The sequence below is a fragment of the Aythya marila genome (assembly GCF_965140915.1).
Source record: "Aythya marila genome assembly, chromosome: 5".
Lineage (NCBI taxonomy): Eukaryota > Metazoa > Chordata > Aves > Anseriformes > Anatidae > Aythya > Aythya marila.
In genome coordinates, this window is record NC_139046.1 from 2557558 (window position 1) to 2583108 (window position 25551).

Below are 25551 nucleotides of genomic sequence, written 5' to 3' on the forward strand. Positions count from 1 at the left end.
TATTTGATTGATAAACAAAATTGATATTTGCAGAGGTTACAATTAGCTGCTGTGTAAAGGTTTCCTTCAGTTACATGAGCTATTGGTCATGTTCCTTGGCATTTATGTAGCAAATATTTAATATGAAGACTGAAAGAGAAGCATACGTACTTGGAAATTACTCTAGGAAACGTTAATTTCGTAAGTATAATTGTGTGTTTTTTTTTTCCTGCCAGATGTTTGAAATGGCCATCTCAGGGCTCTCTTGTTAGAATAAGTGCATTTTACTTGTGCTTAATTCTCCATATATCAAATACTCCTTTTAACATTAAACATCAGGTAGTTGTATTGTTGATCTATTTACAATTATATATATTTGTGCTATTATTTAATTGTGTATTTCTACAAGTAATTGATAGCTATACAAATCCTGCACATCGCTAGCAATTTAATCTTTGTTTATATTTATTGTGTTTACCATTGTATGGGGGGAGAGATTAACAATGCTTCTGTTTTAAGTTTTCCAATGGTTTTTATTACACTAATTGTCTTCAGCCTAGTAGAGCAGTATTCATTTAGGTTCATATGTGCTTTCTGCCAGCTGTCTAATCTCCCAACTGTTTATGTGTTCTTTGCATATCCATAGTCAAGAGATTTCTTTTGAACCCATATTAAAAGCAACATTTTGAAATTGAGGAAAAAGGGGAGGAGGACTAGATCAGGAAGGTGTCTTACGTATGAAATTCCTAATCTGTTCAGTCAAGTCACCGACTTTGAAAACAACATTTTGCCTACAGCTAGCTGTGCGGTTCTAGCAAGACTTCATTAGTGTTTTGTTGTTATTTTTGGTGGTTTGGGTTTTTAAGAGTGTAACCTCACTGTCTTTTGATGTCTGTTTCTTCTGGTGAAATGGTTGGCTAAAGCAACCTCATAGCCTTTCGTGTTCTTAACCCCCTGATGTCCCTGTATCAGTTGTCCTGGTACAGCTCTTTATATGGTCACGTAGGAAATTGGATCGGGAAAGTGATCTGAGTTAAATATAACCTTTCTTTTTTCAGAGCTATTTTTAACATGGATCAGTTCTTGAACTCATTCACTTACAGCACAAAAGTTGTAAGCATACAGCAGAACACACAGCCTGACACAGGAATGAGCAGGAGCAGAGAAGGGGAAGGTGGTTTTGCCTGTGGCAGTGCTGATGCCAGAACAAAGGTATTTGGAAGCAGAGCCATGACCTGCTGTTTGTTAGCACAGCTTTCAGTAAGGACAGGTTACACATGCATCATTCGCATCTGGTGATTAAGGACATAAACAGCTTTTCCTTTTAAAGGCTGCTTCCAGTTCTTTTAGGTTGGGATAAGGTCAAGAGTCAGAACTGAACGCTGTAACAATCCTTCTACATGGTCACCAGTGCCAGAAGCTGAAGGCATCGGGTCTAAGTGCAGGTGCATCAATGAAGGGAGTGAATGGAAGTGACTGCTTCAGAAATCTGGTGACGTTACACCTAGCAGAGAGAAGAAAATCTGGAGCTAGGCTTTGAAGGTGGGAGACTGGGCTAGAGACCCAGGTGGAGAGCTGAGAAGTAACGGGAATGACAAGGGAGGGGAACTTTGATCAGAAACTGTGGGGTGAAAGCAGTTGAGACTTCGGCAGCAAATCTGGAGAACAGAGTTGGAGTGTCAGCACTGGGAGGCTGGGATCTGGCTGGTGTATCTCCAGAAAATAAAGGTGTGGAGACAAGGTGTAAATGCTAAGAAAATCCCATGTCCTCTGGCTGTGTACGTGTGAGAGAGGGAGGGGTAGGTCCCCGTCTTCTGCAGAAATTTGAGCTTCTAGCAAAGCTGCTTTCAAAGTGGAGTAACGATGCTAAGCACAGGCTTGGCCTGGTGCTCAGCCTTGGGAGTTTGGCAGAAAGTGACTTTGGTCAGCCAGTTGCATGGCGCTTCCGACCGCGTGGCATTAGGATTTGCACCATGGAAATCACGGCCTTGTACGTGCAGCGAGCAAGAAGGTTGGGACTGCTGATGGTGGCTGAAGAACAGAGCGCTCACTGCTGTAACTGGCATTGTTGGAGCTTTTTTATGGTGCTAAATGCAGTGCAAAAGGCAGTTTTAGAAGTGACGTGTGACATAGTACCAAAACCAGTGAGTACTTGTGACCTTTATTTCTACTTCAGTTATTTCTAACGTAACAGCATTGCTGTATTCTCATTTCAGGAGTTTTTGGAGTTATTGCTAATAACACGTCCAGTTTTTGAGTAACTACACTTTTAGCCCTAATAAAGCTCTTTTACTATGAGATACTTCATAAATGTATACGCAGTGTTCAAGCGAAAATACTCTTCTACCACAGGAGCCCAACTTAATAAATCAGCTATAGTTTCTCCTCCTAGTTATGGCCAAAATATTGCAAGTGTATTTTTAGCTTTAAGTGCAAAAATTATTTATACCTCTATTTATACCTCTATACTGTGCTTGGAAACAGCATTATAACACCTAACGTATGTGCTAAATTGCAGGACAATGCACCTAATGGAAGGAGAGCTCCCTACCTCCATGTCAGGAAGCTGTGGAGCAAGCATTAATGGGAAGCTGTACATTTTTGGTGGATTTGATGATAAAGGATACAGTAATCGGGTATTGTGTTCTTTTGTTTTCTTTCACAAAGGATTGTATTTGAATGAATAGTAATGCTGGCCCTATTTTCTGAAATAGAGAAATTTAAGGAAAATCTTTTAGTTTTGTAGACAAAACATACTTTAAACTGACAAAATAAAAAGTTTAATTTCTGTTTTAATGTTCAACTCCATTTATTTTTCTGGGAATTTTTGTTGAATCATAGCTTCAGAACCAGGCACAGAATGTGAAACTTTTTATTTCTAAGAATTGCCAGCGTTTTCCTAATTAATTAAAAAAAAAAAAATGTATTGTCAGCCTTAATTGAAATTGATCTCCTATATCCCTTTGGTGATTACCTTTCTTATATGGCCAAGCAGTAATTAAAGTTAAAATATAGCTACAGGATTTCGTAGTAACCAAAGACTGAAGTAGCAAAGTCACAAGTACGCTATCATCTAGTGTCAGCGATGTCAGGCTTCAGACTAGAAAATAACTGAGCTGGAGCTTGCAGTCACATCTGTTCAGCACTCCATTCACAAACACTGCTGATTTCTGCGTGGGCGTTCTCTTCAGGTTAGACAGAGCTACTGCTGGTTGGAGAATTGAAGGAGCAGGGTAGTATTATACAGGTCTGACAGAGGGAAAGCAAGGAAACTGCTAATTCTCACGTTTTAACTGTTCTCATGGTGAATCGGACTCTTCCCATATGCTGCTATGTATCGTAAATTTCACTGACAGTTCCTTTTTTTTAAAGGAAGTAAGTAGCATATTCTGGGGGAGGTGGGTTGTTCTCTTTGCTGCTCAATTGTGCCAGATTCTTCAATACCATTTATACTGAGAATGTTGTATTTTTTCTTTTCAGCTGTATTATGTTAATTTGCGAACAAAAAATGGAACCTATAGGTGGAAAAAAATCACAAATTTTAAAGGCCAACCTCCTACACCACGTGACAAGCTTTCCTGCTGGGTGTATAAGGACAGGTAACACATTAAGAATATTTAATATGTGTTGATTGCAGAGAGGCCATTATATCAAGTGAGGAGAACACAGGTTTGTGATTCACAAAACTTTAATTCTTAGCTTGACTTCCTATGGGATTCTGTGCAACTTTCTTAACTTTGTACCAGAGTTTTTTCACATGTAAGCTGAATTAATAGTAAATATAAGGCGGCTTTGGGAGAAAGTTAGGAAATTCAGTGGAAGTTTCTGGAATGCTTTGAGACTTGAGGTGAAACTTGTTATGCACATATTACCTATGTTTTTAATTTTAACGCACAACAAAAAAAATCAGTATAGAAATGACATTGAATTTCTGTTGTGTTATGGACCCATTAATTATTTCATGCAATAAAATATATTTTAGCATTTGTATGCCTTGAAAAATACACTAACAATTACAAGAACATTTCAGTGAGTATTTTTACATTATAAGAACCACGTCAGGCTAGATACGTGTTGTAAAAGTTAGTCAACATATTTAGAAAAAAAGCTTAATCAAACCTATTTTAGGTGGCAGAGGAAAAGCATAACCTTTTCATTTAACAAAGGTATTTGGAGACAAGCTATGCACCTTTGTAGAAGTATACCTTAAAAATTCACAAGGTGTGAATTTGCAGATCAGGATGTCTTGGTGTGTTGCACGATGCTTTCAGTAACTCTGTTTCCCCAGGAATGTGTCTGGAATGACCTGCACCATGCCATCAGTTCCTAAATTGCCTTCTCCCGAGATCACTAACAGCTATATCAGATATCCTCAAATGTTGAAGTTAAACAAAACTTTAGGAACCATTACTTGTGGATGGCCATTTCATGGGTGGAATATTAGGCTGGGAGGTGTGTAACGCTACTTGCAATGCAATATGTTCGGTAGCACTTAGCTGAAAGAATCTCTTCATAAGCTTACAGAAAGCAAGAGGAAGATGTTGTGAGTCATAGCCAGTGAGCTGACCTTTGGGAACATTTGTTGAAAAAAGCTTAATACAGAAGGCTAACAAATATTGTAGAAGCATAGGGATGTTACTGTTGTGTGTAGTGCATCATTTTGACTCATGTCTGAAAATGACTGTGATGAGCTTGGGGATGGAGGAATGCAGAACAAGGGCTTTGAGGTACCTTGAAGCTTCCTCCTTACTTAAAAGGATTTCTGTCAGGCACATTGAGGAGTGTAACAATACCACCTTCATGTTGGTAAGGTTTTCTGTATGATTAGATGCAGTATGAAATATTTTAATCTGTTTGTATTATAGTACAGTAGGTAAAGCAATATTTGAGGCTAATTATTACAGTTTATTAATTTGAATTCTATTCTAAAAACAGCTAACAACTTTTTTTTTCTTGGTGTTTTAGGCTAATATATTTTGGTGGCTATGGCTGTAGGAAGCATAATGAGCTGAGTGATTGTTTTGATGTCCACGATGCGTTTTGGGTAAGAGATTTGCTACAATTCAGTGTTTTGTCCTTTCTTGTCAAAGCATGATCTCTTGTACTATGCTCAGTAGGTACGAAGAATCATGAGAGCTGTAAACTTGACTATTCTGCTTTGATTTGGAATTTCAGGTGTTGCCTGTTGCTGGGAGGTGTTGGGTGTTCAGTGTATTCGAAGTGCTAGACTTTGAATGCAATGAAACAAAATGCTGTCAGAGAGAAAACAAAGGCAGTATTTTAAATCTGAAGACCCTTTTTTAAACATGGAGCTCCCAGAAGATTTTAGAATTGCTTTTCTTGAAGTAACAGAAGAGAATTTATAGTTTCACAACTCCAACGGACAAGCACTCTCAGTTAATTTCCTTAATTTGTTAACCAAAGTAAATGCCATATGTTTTAAGATGCCTGGATTAGCTAGTTTCCTATAATGAATTCTTACTAGAAAGAAGGAGGCTGATTAGAGTCTTTTCACACGAATTAATAGATATGTATTCACGGAGTCCTGACCCTTAACATCGAATGTTAAATATTGACTTACAAGAAATGGATTACCTTGTACAATCTAAGTGTTTAATTCTTAGTATGTTGTGGCATGATGTAGGCTTTGCCTACCACAGTGACTTATTTTGGAGCCCAAAGCCCATTTTCGAGTGTCATTATCCCTCATCCTACCTCCAACTAGACCTGAGTTGCTCTATCACTTTGAAAATGTTAGTGTATTTCTTTAAATAAAGTTCTGTATTTTAGTTTATTTTCTGTTTTGATAGATCACTTGTAGGTTTGTACCCTTTAACAAGCACAAAGATTTTAAAATAATGCTTTTAATTTTTTAACTTCTCTTTCAGGAAGGACAGATATTCTGGGGATGGCACAATGATGTTCATGTTTTTGATACAAACACACAAACTTGGTCTCAACCAGCAATTCGAGTGAGTGTTCTTTAAGTCTTATCTTTGGAGACAATTGTGACCTTCCTGCATTTTGAATAGTTACTGAGCTCTCGAAATTCATGTTGGGACAAGTAATTTGAATATGCTTCATTTTCATTGTCTTCTAACATAGCACAGGAGGACACTCAATGAATCAGAAAAGTGGAGAATTCAAGATTGATGTCATGACTTTTTTTCTCTGCAGGATGTAGACTGGTGTTTGTTCTATAATGTGGTTCTGAGCCAAAACATAAAGTAAGCTTCAGAGAGGTATTTGACATCTGGATAGATTAGGAGGTGATGCGGTATCCTGTACCTAGGAGGTCAGGCTTTGTATTTAGGTTTTAAAGTACATGTTGGGAATATGAAATTCCCGTCAGCTCTCTCTGTTGCTGGGAAGCCACGGCACTGGCATGCTCCATGAAACCATTCAGCGTGACTCCCAGAGTGGTGCTGAGGAGCCCGAGGTGTTTCAGCAGCTCCTCACAAAGCCCCCGTGGGCCCTGCCAAACGCATTCTGGAGGCTGGTTGGGAATCCCTGTGGGGTTTGCCAGTGTCTTGGGTTGGGAAGAGTTTCTTGGCTGGAGCAAAGCTGTTGACCCACGGCGCATCTCACCAAGCAAAGGCTTCCTGGAGCAAAGCGAAGGTCTGTGGGCAGTGTGCAGCGCAAACATATGTGTGGTTTTAATCATGCCAAGCTGAATTTAACCAGTGTCCTCCACCTATTTTGATACATAGCTATTTGGTCGACTGCAGCTGTGTATGTGAACCTCTAACACTGATAAGCTATCACAGGTAACTGGGAGTTGACCATATACATGTGGATTTCTTCCTCCCTTCCCACCTCTCCTTCAGAAAGCTGATAGGTCAGTGTGAATGATAGCTGAAAGAGCAACAGTGGTCTTGAACCCTAGTCTCTCTTGGTTCACCATTCAGCTCTCATGGAATTAGAGAAAAAAAAAAAGCAAAGAGAAAAAAAACTTTCTGTATCGTTAGTTTAGGCCTTCAGTCTTTATTTGTGAAGTAAAGATGTGTGTTTGGTATGATGTATGTTTAATACGCTCATTATTTGTTTGTTGTGTACATGCAGTTGCTGTTTTCCCTTCAAGGGCTAATGTTGAAAAATCTTTTAAACAAGTATCTAGTAGTCATGCGATCTTGTTAGAATAAACAGACCAGATATTATTCAGCAATACATTACTTTAATAGTCTTCCAAAGGAGCATGTGTACTCAGTTTCCCAGTGAAATAGCAGTGCACACGTCTTTATGTACTGACATTAAACGTGATAGTGTAGTGGAGAGCTTCATAAAATCCTGGGGAGCTTACAACTCAGTCGAGCTGTATTGCAGTGAGGTCTGACACTGTTTTATGCTGTTTATAGGCTGTACTAAAACTCCTCCAAAATTAAATGCAAAAAAAGAAATTACCATTGAAAAGTAAAAGGCAGTTTTGCTAGCTTTATTTCTGATTTACCCAGGGAAGACTTTTTAGCCTGTGGCTGTTGCATGTTGCATCACAACTTAAGATCTGATTTCTAGAGATTTTTAGTACCAGCTCCTGACAGTTTGTGCTTTGGAAAAATAAAGCGGCACAGGACACGCCAACAATAACTGATGTGTTATTTTAATTTTATGCTTAGGAATTAAAGATAAATTAATTGAATTTCACTTGAAAGAAGCCTCAATGTCTTAGACCAAGAGGGAATACATTACACGTTAGCAACTGAGGAAACTCAATTAAAGATTGCTTAGCAATTATGTGCATCTTCTAATGTCTGTGGAATTTTGGACGTGACTATAAATTATTTAATTTGAAATATGAAAAATATAAATGTCATTTATTGGTTCTTTCAGGGTGGAGATCCGCCTCAGCCTCGAGCAGCTCATACGTGTGCAGTGCTGGGAAATAAAGGTTACATCTTCGGAGGACGAGTGCTGGTTAGTGTTTAATTAAAACATTTTATAGGTAGTAGTTTAGTAGGAGTTATTTTTGTTTGGTTTTGTTTCGCTTTTCTAATAGCAAATTATTGTTGCAGTAGAAGAAAATCCCAAGTGTTTTTGGCCTAACTGGTATGTTTAGTGGTGGTGAATTCAGGATACTTTCTTTCATTCCTCTGTACCTTAGAAAAAGAAGTCTTTCTGTCTCTAGTATTTACGATGAAGCATACTTTGTCCCCAAAAGGAGAAAACAGACAAGGAGTAAATTTACGTGTTTATAAATCAACAAAAATGGTTGGCCTCTGTGTAAGATCTGTAGGAGATGCTTCTTTCAGAGTGGGGGAAAAGCAAGCCCGATGATAGATCAGGTTTTTGTAAATGGTGAGATGCTAGCATCCTGTGCTTAGTACAGCTCTGCAGGTTTATAGATCCCTTAATGAAATGGTAGCAAGAAATAAATACAAATAGGATTTTAGCTTGTGATTTTTTTTTTTCTTAAAGAAAGGGGAAATGTGTAAGAACAGTCATTTCTCACATACACGCCTCTCACCTCCTGATTTTTACCTTCTGGGAAAGTAAAGTTTAGAATAGCAGGTTTGATATGGTATTTTAGATTTATAATTGCAACGTGTGGTCCCAAAAGGTAGAAAACAGCAGATTTCAGTTGGCTTTATAATTTAAACCTTTTTTTTTTTTTTTTTTTTTTTTTTTGCATAGAAGTATTTGAAATACACTCATGTGGACAAGCAGCGTGTGATTATAATGTTTGTATGCAAAGCCAGCGTCTCTGTACGTTGAGGCTGGCACAGGGAGCTGCAGCACGTTACCTGATAGCACAGGGTGCTGCAGCCACCCGTCACTTAAGCCTCTCCGCTGCTCTCTGAATGCCAGTTCTGCAGTCTCAGTCTTTACCTTCAGCATGTTCCGTGACCTTGATAAAGGAAATGTAGAGATTGCTGTTGGCAGCTCTTTTCTGTGCATCCCATAAGGCTCTTGACCACAAGAGTAAGGCTTGTGTGTACTTCCTTGATAACTGATCCGAAGCTGTACCCTTTAGTACATTATTGGAGGATCTTAAATCTGTTGCCCTGTAGGTAATTGAAGGCATAAGATCTGCATCATATATAATCAGTGCATATATAAAGCAAGAATAGATTCTTGCTACGTAATCTTAACTCTTTATTTTTACTAGCTTTTTTTAACTTAAAAAGGAAAAAAATCATAGGTATCATCCTATGGTTGTCTGTACCTAACAAACCTGAAGTCATCACTGGAAACTTGGGAGATACCAAAACCTCAACATTCAATTTTTGTAGCATTGATTAGGGGAAGTTTTCTTTGTTCTGTGCTAAAGCATTAAATAAATGTGAGAATTTAAACCTGAGGCAGCAATTCAATATAAAATTAAAAAAAAAAAAGTACCTACTTGTGTCTTAAAATAAGACTGGTAGATAGTAGGTAAAGTAGGTAATCTTAACTAGAGCAGGCTCCACCCATGAGCTGTAATTTTTTTTTGCCAGTGTAGTTTTGTTATGGAGTGGAAAACTTACTAACTCTTTTTAGAACTGTTGCAAAAGCATAGGTAAGATAATATTCTTGTATGACTTCGTATGAGCTGGAATTTATGAGGAATGCGAGAAGCAGAGTTTGTAAGGCAAGTAAAAAAATAATCTAATGTAAGTTACTGTGTACTCAACCATAGTTTTAAAAATTGTTATGGTTTTAGCCTTTTTTTTTTTTTTTTTTTTTTTTTTTTTTTTTTTTTACCTACAACTGATTTGTAGCCTTTAATCATATTCAGCTAGCCGATGAGACTTTGATTTCTACTGCCATGAAAGTAACAGCGAAGGTGCTTTTGAAAGCACTCAGTGCTCTATTTCTGTAGTTTTCCTATATGAAAAAGGAGTTAACTGTTGGTTGGAAATGTCCTACAACAAACATACACCAACTTCCTCTTAGAATCTGCCATAACCTAAACCTTGTATTCTTAAGGTATGAACCTTTTTTCTGAAGCCAAGTTCCCCGTTTTTTTAAGCTCTATTACAAAAGCTCTACAGTGGTGCAACCTTCTTCTCAGGGAAAGTCTACAGTTCTGTTACAAAACGGCTTACTCCTGCTTGCTCAGACAGAAACCAGATCCAGACCGAGGCAGGTTGAGAATGCGCGCGCCAGCAAATACCCAGCCAGTTACTCAGTTTGAATTGCCTCCCACAGCTGCAGGAAAAGTTTTTACCTAAGTAAAGTTTTACCTTTTCAGAGCGTTCAGAGAAGAAAGCCACCGAATTTGCTCCTGTTTATCCTAACTGGTCATGTTGCCCTTGGTACAGGCTCACAACCTCAGGATTGTTGCTAAAGCCCCACTTCGGGCTGTGACAATTGCACACGGTAGCTTCCAGAGCTGTAGGTTTGGTCAAACATATTTGCAAACAACCAAGGAAATAAATGGATAGTGGAAAAGACTGACAAAGTATCTGGTTTTGATCAAACCCTGTGTGTCAGGGTGAGCCATGCTGGGCTAAGTGAGCTCCGTGCTCCTGCTATAGACGTGCAGTTTGATGTCTGCTGTGTGAATGAACTCTTGCTAACCACAGCTGACCCGAATCCTGCCTCTCATTTAGCAAGCCCACAGATGTGAGAGGGAGAGAAAGCAAACGTGAAGAACTAAATGTGCAGCTCAGGACCTCCTGGCCTACCATTTATTTCTGAACGCTTCCTCAGCCTTCAAAGCCTCGCTCCCGCTGGCTTGCTGTGAGCGAGGGCTGTCTGTGTGGTGCAGACGTCTTCACACCACAACAGAACAGCACTGCACGTTGTGCCCAGCCGGCCAGGGTTGCTGCACTGTGCCTGTTGCAATTGAACTGCTTTATAACCCAAGCCACAATTCCCATGCAGCCTCTGCTACCTGCACGAGAAATTATTAGTAAAACTGGAGCTCACCTGTGATCCCTCTGCTGTGCTGTTGCATGGTTTGATGTGCCCTAAGAGGATGTGCCCTCTGGCTTCTCGTTAACCATGTCTATTTGACAGCAGGGTTCAGAAATACAAGAAGGCTCTGAGCTGAAAAGGTTTTTCTCTTCCTCGGGTAGCATCTGCTTCCTTAATAACCACTTGCTAAATTTCAGTGAAACCACTTGGGAACAATGTGAGAGAAGAGTGAAATTTTGGAAAGCTGTATTTAGCTTTGTAGGAGAGCAGCAAGTGTAGTTTTCACCTTAGTGATACCCAGTTATTGATTCACTTTCTATCCTAGGAAAAAAAAAAAGGACAGAAAGTTACAGAGGTTAGGGAGCATTCAGTGGGGCCTGAGGAGTTAATGTAAGTCGTGAAGCAGGAAGGAAAGCTAAAGACATCAGAAAAGGCTTGCGTTTCCTGACAACAAGAGTAATTCCTCCCCAGAGGATGAAGTCTTGCTTTTCTCCGCAAATTAAGGAGCAAATACGGGGTTGCTCTGCTCCTCCTTCTCCTTCTAGTTCACCATAATACAAATCTTCCCAGGGAAAAGGCTCTACAAGGAACCAGAAAGGGCCAGGAAGTGTCATGAGGCTTCTCCTATTCATCTTTCTGGGAGGAAAGGGCACCTTTTTCCAAAGTTGGAGCTAGAGCTGGTAAAAGAAGATGATGATGATGATGGTGATCAAAATCAATTGTACCAGGAATCATTTGAAAACAGGCTCAGAAGTGTTATGTGGACTCTGTTCCTCCAGGTAAGCCCCTGACAAACAGAAATGGGAGAAAGTGGGAAGGAAGGAAAGTTAGTCCAAAAGTTGATGCAAGTCTCATGTTTAAGTGGAAAGTTTTCATGTAAAGAATGAAGTAATAACACACAGTCTTTTCAGCAGCTCTTCACGCATCCGATGCCTTAATGTATGCATGTTTATATTTCTTTTTATCCTTCCTGTCACTGAAGATAAGAAGATAGATTGAACTGCAGTCCTTCTACAAAGATCTGCGTTGTAATAGCTGTTTGATTGTAAATCTGAGACTGGAGAGCTGCACAGAGCAGTGATCTGTAAACATGTCACCCGTAATGCCTTTCATCATGCCAGAAAGCTGGTCCCGAGACAAAGCAGATCCTGGTTAATATTTACTGGGCTGCAAATAAATGAACGTGCCAGAGATAAGAAAGATGTCTTCGGAGTCCTTGTGGCTCAGACGGAAATGCAAACGCTCTTACAAGGCTCAGTGCTTTCAAGCCAGCTAAGAATCAATCTAGGATCATCAGCTAAATTATTGAATGTAGTAGGTAGCGTTTATGGCTACAGGAGGAACTGCGAGCAAATTGTGCATGTGGCAAGTGATGATAGCCTGACCGGGCCTTACAGCTGCCCAAATAAGGGCTGGGGAGAAAGGCATTTCCATTTGTTATTTGTTAGAGGACCGAATCTTAGGCAGAAATGTCTGACTGATGCCGAGTTGTGAATTCCAAACGAGGTGGGTGTCATTTCTCATCTGTCAGTCTGTTGAAATATTAGCATGTAAAGATGATAACGCATTGATTTCCCAGGGACCAAGGAACTGAAAACTACTCCATCTTCCGCCTCATGCCTAGCTTTGTAAAGAGAGGAAAGTCAGCTAGGAGGTCTTGAACAGCATCTTCTCGAAACCTTAATTTCCAGCGTAACAGCAACTCGCTCTCCTCCCTGTCTTTAATCAATGTCCTCTGTATTGAGCTGTGTGACTCCGAGATGATGAAATGTTTGCAGTTCTGGGGGCCAGGATGCTGTTTATTTTCTCCCACCCTATCCCCAAGTGTCTGGCTGTGTACAGGTGCAGCAGAAGATACTCAGTAACCGCCTTTTGCTTTCTGCATGTATGATTTGTTCCTCGTTTCCTTCGAAGCAACCTGAGGGAGCAGGAAACTGGATAGACTTGTCATGGAAGGCAGATCAATCCGCTAGCTGTCAGTTGGACCATATTTTATTGTTACATTCACCCTCTTACGGGAGTAAAGTTTCTCAGGCAATGCACAAAAGCACTCACGTTCTGCTTTCCTTTAGCCCGCTGCCGGCTCTGAAGGCATTTTTCAAAATGCCAGTTAACAGCATCTTCCCTAGGACAGAAACGGGCTAGCACTTATGTGATCAGAGGAGGCCACAGCTATCCCGAAATCCTTGCGGTTCCCTGAAATACACTGAGAGACCTTCCACAGCTCAGTTTTGGAAGTCTCTCAAACTCACTAACTGGCTGAGTTCTCAGGGACAAAGCTACTCCTATTCTGACTTAAATGACAAGTCTAGTTTCTGCCTCAGAGGATCTGCAAGCTGGAGAAAGGCTTATTCTAATAGATCTATGGACTACCCTAGGAGAAAAGAAATTGTAAGGTAAGGCAAGCTATATTTCCCTACTTCTCAGATACTGTTTAGTAGTACCTAGAGGAATCACAGCTATCAGCCAAGCATATTGCAAGCCGCTGAAAGTATTGCTACCATCTAAAGCAAATAAATTTTCATATATTCTCTCCCCCCTGCCATGTTTCCAAGGCAATTATTTTCTTCACCTCAAAACACAGGCACATATGCAAGTGTATCGATTTCCCATTCTTCTTACTGATATGTTTTATTATTTCTATGGCAAATGCTAAAGGGTCACGGAACCTTAATGTTGCTAGTATTAACTTGCTGAAAGGGCTTGCCATTCAGAAAAGATGGATGTAATGAACTGCTTGAGGCCTGTCATGTACTGAGTATGCTGTTTATTAACATATTCCAAGAAACCAGTGAGCAGGCAGCCAGGAGGATGCAGAGTCAGGATCAGAATGCAAATAAAAATAATGAGAGAAACTGCGGGTAGAGTATTGAGATGAGCAGTTCTGCAATTACCCACTGCAGGTTTTGTGGATCGAGATTCAGTGCGTTTCCAGGAACTGAGTATCACAGTTCTTCACTATTAAGCTACTATTAAAGAGTAAAACTGGCCCCGTAGTGCCATTGCATTACTAGAAATGTTCTTGACAGGTTATTTTCAGTTGCCTGTTTTCTTTGTCGCTTTTTTTAAGAAAAAATGTTTTTTCATGTGCTCCGTAGTACAGAGTTGTTTTAAGGCATATGGGTACAGTTTTCTTTAAATTACTTTTACTTAAATGCTCTGTCCTATGAAGGCCTCACTGAAATACTTTGCTCTTTGTTTGCTTAATATAACACAACTGGGATTTTATTTTTTATTTGTAGCAAACGAGAATGAACGATTTGCACTGCCTGAATTTAGACACGTGGACTTGGTCTGGAAGGTAGGTTGCCCTCTCTAATGCTTAAAATTGAATGTAGCAGATTGAAACATGCTGTTAAATAGTTCCAATTTTAATTCTGTATTTTTTTCCAAGAGGAGAATGGGAGTTTGGGGACTTCAACAGCTGTTACACTGTAATTTCGACTGAATTTAATTTGATAGGGGTTACCACGCTTTTTCTGTTCTGCACCACAGCATTGTTAATGCTATTTTAAGCACAGCATGTAGTGATTTAACATGCTCATTTCCAAGACTGGTACATTCATCCATATGGAATTTTAGGTTTGATGTCTTCTTGAATACTCTTTTTTACTATATCCATATATTGCTCACTGTGGACCAGATTGAGGAAAGATCTTTTTTTCTCCTCTCAAGCATCTTTTATTTATTTAGGTAAAACAAATCACCGAAATATTTCAATTTTAAACTAAATCAGGTGTTAGTGTTCTTGTTCAGGTTTGCTTGCATACATTTGTGGTAGTGCTCACTACACTTATAGCCAGTGGCTGTATTGTTTGCTGGCAGACAAAGCAGAAGACGAGCAGAAACCAGTTGGTGATGACCACTGTTCTGGTCCTGTCCTCAAGTTAACCTAGTAGTAATTTCACAAAAGACCCCGAAATACAACTTCCATGAATACTGATCCTGCTCCAGAGCTTTATGTGCTGTGTGCACCTGTGTTGGGCGCCTTTCCCACGTGTGACTTGCTGATCAGTCATGCGCTGAGCGAGTTTCTCTACCCTCTGAACCAAATGCAGAAGGAGGGAGCAGGCAATCCTCCACCTATTCCTTCCCACTGCTCATGGCAGCAGGACGAGGAAGTCTCACAAGTGGCCCTTCAGAAAAACTTCTCTTTGGAGGTTTCTTTAACAAGCACTTAGGATTAAGTAATCAGTTGAATTTCCCTTTTTCTTTGCTGGTTGTTTTTAAATGAATAACATGCTGCCTACATGATAGCACTGTCCCACTTAGACTGCAGACTTTGCCTCTGAGTGGATTGATTATTCCAGTTACTGGATGCAACTGCTTCCTTTTTTTTTTTTTGGTTGTTGCACGAGCCGTTGCTGTTTGACTTGCTTTATATTGCTTTAAAAAAGGAAAGCCATGACAGCTGAGTGACAAGTCAACAAGAGGAACTTCAGGCCTTGAAGGAGATGTGTCAGTGTTGAAGTTCTAAGTCCTAGTCAGCCATGTGAAAGTTTGTATCTGTCATATTGCTATCTGTTCACGTTTTTGCTCCAGTTTATAGACTGCCTTTGCACAGATTGCTTGGGAAATGAATTCTGGCCACGTGCTTCCTTTCATAGAGTCAATAGTGGTGGCTGTGTTAGAAATGGAGCTTTTGTGGGGATCATCTCCAATACAAAGAACTGGGTCCCAAAAGTCTGTCGATTCCACACAGTGCAGAATAAGGCAGTGTAGATAAACAGGCTGAACTTTTTTCTCTCCTTTTATTATTATTATTTTTTTGTTTCCTAAGAATTCTACTTTGTAGATTGGCTTGGATGAAACTTCCATAGCAAAGAAATACTGGCTGAGACCAGTGAAGTTAGGTATTAAGATCTTGAAATAAACCAAATCACTTCATATCCTCTGAGCTTCAGGAATGGATTTGAATAGTTCTCATCAGACAGTCTATTTCCAGCTAAAAGCTGCCTCTTAAGAGCCCAGCATTGCACAAGTGGGGAAATTCCTCCAGAGTTTTTTGTTATTAGTGTGAATATTTTCTGCTGTAGGTGCTTCTTGCAACAGCCTTTGCCTTTCTTACGCTATAGCTTCAAGCTCCTCTGATGTGATGACTAATGAGAACTTGGGCAAGTTGCAAGGTATTTGATCTTGATAACAGAATTACCTCAGCCATTCTGCAGCTGCTGTTTTGGACTGCCCGTGTGAATTACCACCAGATGAGGGTCAAGCATTTTATATAGATTTACAAGTTTGGCTTTCTGAATGCTGCCAGTGTTTGAGATTCTGTTGTAAAGTCCAGATTTCCCAGCAAGGAGGCGCTGGTTTGCACAGCACAACAAGTTCACTTGTTGAATATCCTCTCCTAAAAACAGAAATACCAAATGTACTGATGATTTTATTTAAAGCCCCCTGGCTTTTCATTAACTGGTGTGCTGTAATGATCCATCACACACCCATTTCACCAGGCTGTTTTCCCAACCAGCCGTATCAAGTTTTTTTCTTCTTCATCTCTGTGTTGATTTCTCAAGGAATTGCATCACATTAACGTATAAATCCAGGAATACCTTCCAGCATGGGGCTGCAATATTGTCTTTTCAAGCTCCATATATGAACTGTTAAGCTTCTTTCCAAATACTCTTGCATTACATAGATACAGCTTTCACTCACCGATTTACCAACCAGCACAGCAAGCAGGCTGTAAGCTGGGGGCCAAACCTCTCCTAGAGATAATTATCATTGCAAAAGAATTGGAGGAGAGGAGCCCACCTTGCAGTCACCTCTCAGGTTTGTCCTCAAACCTCCCTGTTACTATTTTCAAAATCTTAACCAAATATACCCAGTGTTCATGCTGCCAGGTGCTTTCACAAATGCAGCATCTGCGAAATGTGTTGAGTCCCACCCAGGAGGGTACAGCCCATGTCTGTTTTGCTTTGCTAGCTGTCTGGCATCAAGTCAGGTGCTGGGGAAAGTTGGCAGCACATTGCTTTGTCCTTCCTCCGCCTTTTTAAGTGCTGATGTACTGCTGCTATGTAGGGAAGGGGTCTCAGGCACGAGCCGTCCCACAGTGAGCGATCTCCTGTAGCTAGAAGGGGAGGAGAAGGACAGGGTCCCAGATGATGAATACCCCAACCATGGGCTGCCAAAGTGAGGTAGAGGTGGAGGAGAAGATTTCTGCCACCGCCCAGAATTTACATCATCTCCCCTGAGCTCCACCAGCCTGTTAACTGAAACGTTCAATATTATGGTATTTCTGTTACTGTGATCATTTGTGGTATCAATTGCGTGAAAGATTCAAATGCTCTCACCCATCAGTTTCTGGTAGATGTTTTTCTAAACATCAAAGTGTGTTGTATCTTGGCAGTCTGCCTCTTTTGCCAATTTCAGAAGTCTCTTATACAAGAGTTGTGCAAAGCAGGCATTTAAACACTGTCGACTTGGCTCCAACTTTCACGCCAAATTTAGTAGGACAGTTTTGCAATCAGTGTTTAATTAGCTGTGATTCTTCAGTCTCTGCTTCCAGATGGAGAACTGCTTAACAGTCACCAGTAGTGAAATTCCTCTAACAGCTGCAGCTGCCTGTATTATTCACCCCAGGCTCCCTCTGTGCTCAGTTAAGAGAAATAGGCACTTCTCGGGCGTGAGGTAACTGCTGCTAAGGTAGACAGATGAAAAAAAAATCACAAGGAAATCACAAGAGCACAAGTTGTGCTCTTCAAGGACCTGTTTTTCTTCATTGATTGTAAAGGAGACACAGATTGCAGTCTCTGCTGTCTCTCTGCCACGTTCACATTATAGATTGAGCACACGTTACATCAACCCCTCTTCAGCAAAGCAGGGGAAAAAAAAAGTATCTGGAGATACAATCTGTGTGAACTGCAGAAAAGTCCTTTCTACACCACTCAGGGACAGTCTCCGACTAAGAGTCTGACCCCACAAGAGACCTGATTGGTGTTCACAGCTGCTCTTTTCCTTATCTTTCCAAAATCAGGACATACCGAGTGTGTGCTGGCCTAGATTCTGTGTGTCTGAGTTTAGGTACTTTTACAAAAGAAGTTGCCTCTTCGGTTAGATCGAGATATTACGTGGTCTGATGCCCTCTGGAGGTCCTTAGTTTTCTCTGCTAACTCTTGGGATCCATCTGGGACAGCTGTACACTGAAGTGCCTGAACTAAATGGTGTGAATTCAGGCCACCCTGTATCCACCCCTAATGTCCAGGTTCTCTATTGTTCAGATTCCCATCTTCAGCATACAGAACTGTGTGACTAAAATGAAATTCACAGATAAAGTCTGGAAGAACTAAATTTTTGTAATGTGACCAGAATTTAAGAATGGTGAACCCTCCTCTGTTTTGTGCTTAGGTATTGCCCTTTTTACTAACATTTTTCTCAAGGTTTGGATGGCCTCACTCCTTGAGGGTAAATTCAGATTGCTTGAATGCAGCTTTTCCACTGGGAAAATAAGCTTGTTCAAAGACAAACTAAATTAACTACTACGTTTTCTGGCAGGTTCATTTTCATCATTCTTTGAAATTTTGTTTTTGCTTATTTCTTTCACCAAGAATTAATATCAGTGGAGAGAAACCAAAAGATCGATCATGGCACACATTGACTCCGATAGGAGATGACAGACTCTTTCTTTTTGGTGGACTGAGTTCTGATAATGTTCCTTTAAGTAAGTAACTTTAAAATTGTGATTCTATTATATGCTTTGATAGTAACTTAATATTGTGCGTATTTGTTGTCTTTCTGAAAACTGTTTACATGTAGACTATTTTTTTTTTTACAGAATTTTCATGACGCTTGAGTATTTCTTGATCCATTTTACCTTTTAAAGAAATGTAGGAGCACATTGTGCAGTACGATGATAACATTTAATGATCAAACTAATCATCCTTTCAAATCAAGGACAGTTTGATTAAAGATCAAGGCAAGAGTCTCTCACATTCGGATATGTGCAGAGGATAAATTTTGATCTTGCTACGAATTACAGTTAGAAGATTCAAATAATAATGTTGACATAATGTACATTTTTGGATGAATCATGTCCACAAAATATTAGATGGGAAGTAAGGTGGTCTTATTACACTGTGTTCCCTTTCTAGAAAAGGCAATCTTCTCATGACAAAATATGAAAATAGCTTTGAGTGTCACAGATGCATTCCATTGGGAGGGGACAGTTTTCAAAGGGACATTGACCTGCTTTCTAAGGGACATCGACCTCCTTTCTCAATATACCAAAAAGAAAAAAAAAAAAAAGTCTGTGTGTTTAAATTCCAGATCTCAATGCAGCAAGCTTTTTGTAACTGAATGGTTAAGTTTAAATTGCAAAGGTTGAAAAGATTGTCTGATGTTTTTGTTACCTTTATATAATGTCCTCTTAGAACAGAAAGCTTTTGTATAAATAAAAAGAGAAGGTAATGCTTTGTCCAAGGAAGAAGTCCTAATATATGTTCTTATTTACAGGTGATGGCTGGATTCACAGTATTACAACAAATGGATGGAAACAACTTACCCATTTGCCTAAGAGTAGGCCGAGGTACACAAAAATAACACTGAAATTTAGACATTTCAAGTTAAGGAATTCTAAATTAAAAAACAGTGTTTTAAAACTACATTATAGAAATACTTTACAAAGCGAATATGGCACGATTGAATAGTTTGCACTGTTCCCTCATGTGCCTCCGTACCAGCTGAGGCATTATTACTTTGTGTTTGTTACAGCTGATTCTTACTTTCTTTATGGTGATTATTTGCAGTAAGAGATTCTGATGAAGGATCTGGGTGTCCAGTTAACCTGGTGGTATATAACCAAATGATTTTTGTGTAAGAAAATGTATATTGCTTAACTTTTGAGGAATTTAATAACCAAGGAGAATGACTAAAGTTAATTAACATTAATACATTTTTAGAAACATGAAGAAGACAGCAGTGAAAAAGCTGATGCACCTTTTGGGAATTAGAAATAGCTGCTGTGTTTGTTTTTTTTTTCTCTGATCAGAAGCAACAAATTATGATTACAGTTTTTCAAACCTGAATTTACTACTAAAGTACAGCAGCTAGATTTAAGCAGCACAGTAAATGGAGTTTTTTTTATTTCGGGAACTTAACTGCCAATCAAAAAGACCTAGCTCTAGGATGTGTATGGCTGTACTGTCTCTTCCAGACCATAATCCCCTTTTCTTTCCAGTTTAAGAGCACAGAAAAAGATTATTTCTGTCTTTAAAAAAAAAAATAAGTTGCATGTTCTAAACCTGGGCATTATTTGAAAGCTGCCATTAAAAACATATTTGAAAGCTGCCATTAAAAACAGATGCCTACTCTATCAGAGTACAGCTTTTATTTTTATCCCAGTCTTCGCAGCATTCTCTGTATTATAATGTGAATACTGTGGAAATGAATGGTTGTATATATTAAATATTCAGTTTTTCATGGAGTTCACTCAATATATTCATCCAGGTATTCTCAGCACAATTTCTTGTCATTCTTTTAGTGTATGATTCTAGTCTGACATTTGTATGCTTCCTGCCTTATGTTCTGTTTTCTATTACTGAAATATCCTTACGTCATTGAATTTTCTTCTCATTTTATTCTGTTCTAGGGCGTTCTTAAATATAGCAGCCACTGTTAGACCAAGATTTCTGCTTTCGTATATTTCAAACTATTTCAAGACTAAATAAACTCATACCTTAGGTTCACAAAGTATTTTCTTTTTATGATTAGTGAACTGACAAGTGAAGACTGACTGCCTTAAAAAACAAAGCACATCATTAGCAGTCACAACTCATACCTGTCTTCCTGTTCAGTTCTTTATACAGATGGCTTCCTAAAAGTTGACTGCTGAAGTGGACTGCCTCCCCTCAGGTTTTTAAGTTTTATCGGTGCCCCATGAAAAAGGACTGGGAAGGGACAGGATGTGCTCTCCTACAGGCAGCAGGCCAGGGACCTGCAGCTCAGCCTTTACTCTGTAATTACACAGGGATAATTCGTGCCTCAGGTGGTGGTGGCAGCTGCCTCGTGAGCCCCACATGGCTTACAGGCAGTTTGAGGGCAGATCCCATGCTGGGCTACAAAGAATAACCTCCGTTTGGCTGTGCTGGCAGGAGACTGCTGTGCAAGCCCCTGCCTTGCTGCTGCAGAAGCACAAACAGGGGTCCCCAGACTGATGCTGATACCTCGGCTGGGGACTCAACCGCACACACAGCCCCGACCCTCCTGGAGAACAGAGCTGTTGGGTTCTGTGCTGATGCCAGTCGGCTCCCTCAGTCCTGCATCTCGTTCTCTGCCATCTCTAGCTCTTGGTGTGTGCTTTGGTAGGCTGAGGTCAGGTGCCTTGCATTGAGCTAAGCCTTTAAGGCAGTAGATGCCCCCCCCGCCACTGCCTTCCTTTTTAAAGGAAGATAATAAAATTTTTTCAGGAAGTTTTGGAAGTAAGGGCAAAAGGAGCCATACCAAAAGTCTGCCTATATACTGAATTAGTTTGAACGAGTATGAAGTACTTGTACCATAATTATGGCCCTACACTTGCACAGGATTACTGCAGGGTCTCTGCAGACAAAAAAAGGTTTAAATCAGTTCTATTGCTCACATGCTTTTAACAGTAGGACTTAATATGTAATGACAACAATACTTAGATATGTACTTACTTAAATATATTTCTATTATAAAAATACACTATGTATCATATATGCATTAGTATATTTTCCCAATGGTTCTGCAAAATTGATTCTCTCCTTATTTATTCTCCTTATATAAAGAACAATTCCTTTAATTTCTTTCAGCCTCCCTTTTTAGGAATTTCTAATAAATTGTCCTCCAGGTTATAGACCTGTAATTCTGGTGGAAAATATTTGGTTCTTCTGTCCATACGTCATACTTCAGAAAGTATTTTGCATACCAGCTTGATATACAGAACAAAATGTGTGTTTAATGTACAAATTCTTAGTGTTTTCATTACAATGTAATTCTCTTAATCTATATTCTAGTTAGAAGAGCTGTATAAGAAGGTTACATTGATTCAGCTTCTGTATAATTTAAATAACGTGCTTTATTAGAATGTTTAGGTGATAAGTTAGAGCAGCTGTGAGAGGACATAAACTCTGTCAGTCTGTAGAAAAAAGCATCAGGTTGCAAGCTAGGATGTCAACAAAATCAAGGCAGGAAAGGCTCCCCAGTGTTCTTCGGTGACGAAGTCCAGGCCAGAGTTTTCCTAATGCAGATAAGGCAGAGACAGATCTATCTCCAGGTATGAGGAAGAGAAAAGGGTGGGATACAGTTTAGCTTAAGGAGAAGAGTGAATAATAACTGAAATGAATGGAGTAAGAAAGTGAGAGCGTTTACTTCTGCATGAAAGTTCTAGCTGTGTGCATTTTTTCATTTAAGTAAACGTAAAGGGCCAGAGCTTTGGTGATAATCATCTTGTGATACTTACTTCAGTGGTGATACACCAGTAGAAAAGGAACAGACTTTGATCTGCTGGCAATAAATCAAGCAAGGTGTAGCTACTGAAGCAGAATCATTGTTCTGGCAAGATTATATAAATCGGGGTTTTGGGTTTTAATATTTCTTGTACAATCTGCTTTTGTATGTACGAATTACTTGTGGGCATGATGTAAGTAATTGGTGCACAGAAAATGATCCCCGTGAGTCTTCGGGCTTAGAATGAAACTGCCACGAGGTAATTGGTGTTGTGAAGCTCTCATCCTGGTGTTCAGGGGCAACAGTCACTACTAAAAATCCTGCAGTCTGAAAGCCAATAGAATTATAGTTATGAATTACAGAAACAGTGGATTTTTTTAAAGGCTGTTTTTGGCAAAAGCATGTTTTCTTAACTTTTCCACTGTAACATTTTTTTGAGCTACTGATAAATAAGACAAGGTGTATATATAGGCATAATACAGATAGGTCAAACAGTGACAAAAAGATACTGGTCTGTATGGAATGTAACCATTCACCAAAACTGTCATGAGATGGATAGTCACATTACTTTTGTCCTTTTATATTGTTAAAGGATTGAATAATAACATTCTAATGCATTATTTTCAGATTTGAAAACCTTTGAAATAATGTCTTGGTTTTCTAAAAAGTAGGGGTTCCATTAGAGTACTCTGTGCATGTACATCTCTCTTTCCCATGCACATTTAGAATCAATCAACCTATCTCAGTAATATTGGACAAATTAGAAACCTCAGAGATGCTTCACAACATAATCTTTGCAAAGAAATGATCAAACAGAAAAGAGAGACTCTCATAATCACTTCAGTCCTTTAAGGCTTAGTGCTTACTAGCAAAGACTGGGAGGTGTTCCTTGAGATACAAATTGTTAAAAAACAGCCTGTATTGTTTCTGCACCTCAAGAGCAACTTGTAAAACAAATTATTTAAAATTGTGAAATTCTTCTGGGTAAATAGTGTGAGATAATAAGACTTCAAGTCTCTGTGCTTAAGTAGTGGAATCACAGGATTTAGGAAATGTGACCTTTCCGTTTTAATTAAAAGGATCATATATCCTCATAACAAAAGTTGTTTGAAAAGAAACTTGAATATGAGGAATGTAGAAAAGTCTGTGTGAGGTAATTAATACATGAATAAACTTCCTGCTCCCCTGAAGCCCCTTAAAATATATAGTTCTTAGAATTGTTTTGCTGATAACACACAGCTGCTTCTTGTTATTCAGTCACTAACCCTGTTTACAATTTTGTTGCTAGATTGTGGCATACAGCCTGCCTTGGAAAAGAGGGAGAAGTGATGGTGTTTGGTGGAAGCAAAGATGACTTGCATTTCATGGACACGGTCAGTAAACTGAGTAATGAAATCCTAGCTCTAAATAATTAGAGCTGAAATTAAGTTAATACAGTTGTTGATATTATTGGATTCATTCATATCATGCTATTGTGAAGATGTGACTTCAAGTGTTCCTGAGATGTAATTTAGGAGGGGGTTTTCATGCCTCTTTTAGGGTCATAAAAATAACTTGATGGTCACATTCTTTAAAAATAATTATTTAAATATCCACCGCTTTAAATTATGTATGTGGTAATAAATGTTACATTAATCCAGAAAGTAGCAGTATTTCTGAGATAAGCTGTTTATCATTTTAATGTTTGTTTTCCTCCCTCTTTATCAGGGTCATTGCAGTGACTTGTTGATATTTCAGACTCAACCTTACTCGCTTCTCAGGTGAGTTGAAGCTATCAGTACAGGCAGTCTAAGAGTAAATTGTTGTAGCACTATGCTTTTTTCATGCACAGGTTTTAACTATTTAATCCCAAGTAGGCAGGTAAATATAAAATCACCTTCTCAGTAAATATTTGAAACATGCAGTGTATGACTATCTGTAGCAGTTTAAATGTTGGTATTGTATAATACTCTTCTTGCACATGCATGCACAACACGTGTAGTGACTGTTCATAGAACTGTGACATCACAAGCAGCTTTTATTCAATAATATTTTTTGTCTTTAGGTTATAGGCCACTTACTTAAATCTCCTTTTTTTTTCTCTCCCTCTTCCTCAGGTTGTGTCTTGACTGCATTGGTAAAAACGCAGCCCTCTTAAAAAATCAAATACCTTGCTTGCCATCCAAACTTCTGCAGCAGGTGCTGAAAAAAATAACCTTCTGGGCTGCAGTTAACCACCGGCAAGAGAAGAAAGCTGAAACTGAACGACAATGTCAACTAAACACCACATGAACAATGGCAACGAAACTGTTGAACACTGGTTTATTTACACTGTACAGCAAAGTCTTTTGTTAGTGAACTTTACTAATGCTACAGAGCAACAGTATGTTAAGCTGAGTTTCTAAGTGAAGTTTGAGAACAAAGAAATCCTTTTTATGGAAGTCTTTTGTTTTCTGCGTTATAGGAAACTGAGAAAACTTGATTTGTATATATTGTTAACTTCTGCTGTTGTGGTCTTAATGAGACAGTCCATACAACTTGTTCTTTTTGAAGGTGACATGCCATAAAAATGTTTTCAGTTGACCAAAATGTGGCTTAAGTCTAAAAACTTAACTAGAGCCTTATCACATCAGCCTTTTTGGGAAAAAAATAAGTTTAACACCATCTTTGGAAGACTCAGACTTGTCCATCCTGAAGAAGGTAACTGGAAGGTAATACCACCAGATCTTATTATTTGATTCCACTAGACTCTGTCATATGAATACGTAGTCAAGTGACGGAGCTGAGCATCGTACCCACCCCATGAAGGGCGATAGCTGAGCGGGGGACTTGAAGAGCACTGTAAGGAGCAGCATTACAGCTCGCATAGGAAAGCTCACATGCTGCTCATAATGTGGTTTTGCTATGTTTCTGTAATCAACGAGTCCTTTTTGAAATAGGTTGTATATTGTATTTTGGATGTGTAAAGTTTATATTTAATTCTTGTTTAAAAAAAAATGCTTATTTATTGTTTAAAGAAGAGCATATGTAGTACTTGCTATTTTTCTGTTTCGAATACCCAGTTAACAGGAGCACAGTCATTAAAATTTTATAGAGTTGGAGACCACTTTTGACTGGTTTTGACATTTTTACGATCCGCAAAACCCCTTTGATTGGGGGGGGGGGGAGGAGTCTTTCGGGCTTATTTATATCAGAAAAGGGAAGTTTCGTGACGGGGTGTTGGAAGAGAGACGGCATTTTGCATGTGCTGAAACTGACGACTATTTACTGTTAGTTCGGGTGTTTGGGGGTCTGTAAAACCCCGGTATTTCGGCCGAGAAGGGCTTTGTCGTGCTATAAAAACACCTTAAAATT

The 25551-nt window shown here is 39.2% G+C and overlaps 1 protein-coding gene across 1 annotated transcript in view; it reads left to right on the plus strand.

Moving 5' to 3' along the window:
* KLHDC1 (kelch domain containing 1) overlaps positions 1-25297 on the plus strand; it is a 28338-nt gene extending 3041 nt beyond the window's left edge. The window contains exons 3-13 of the mRNA XM_082760956.1: positions 2498-2615; positions 3460-3578; positions 4945-5023; positions 5868-5951; positions 7807-7890; positions 14058-14116; positions 18363-18475; positions 19267-19339; positions 23507-23591; positions 23926-23978; positions 24315-25297. Coding sequence (XP_082617082.1) covers positions 2498-2615; positions 3460-3578; positions 4945-5023; positions 5868-5951; positions 7807-7890; positions 14058-14116; positions 18363-18475; positions 19267-19339; positions 23507-23591; positions 23926-23978; positions 24315-24489 — 1042 coding nt within the window. The 3' untranslated portion in view covers positions 24490-25297. The remainder of the gene's footprint in view (positions 1-2497; positions 2616-3459; positions 3579-4944; positions 5024-5867; positions 5952-7806; positions 7891-14057; positions 14117-18362; positions 18476-19266; positions 19340-23506; positions 23592-23925; positions 23979-24314) is intronic.
* The last annotated feature ends 254 nt before the right edge of the window (positions 25298-25551 follow it).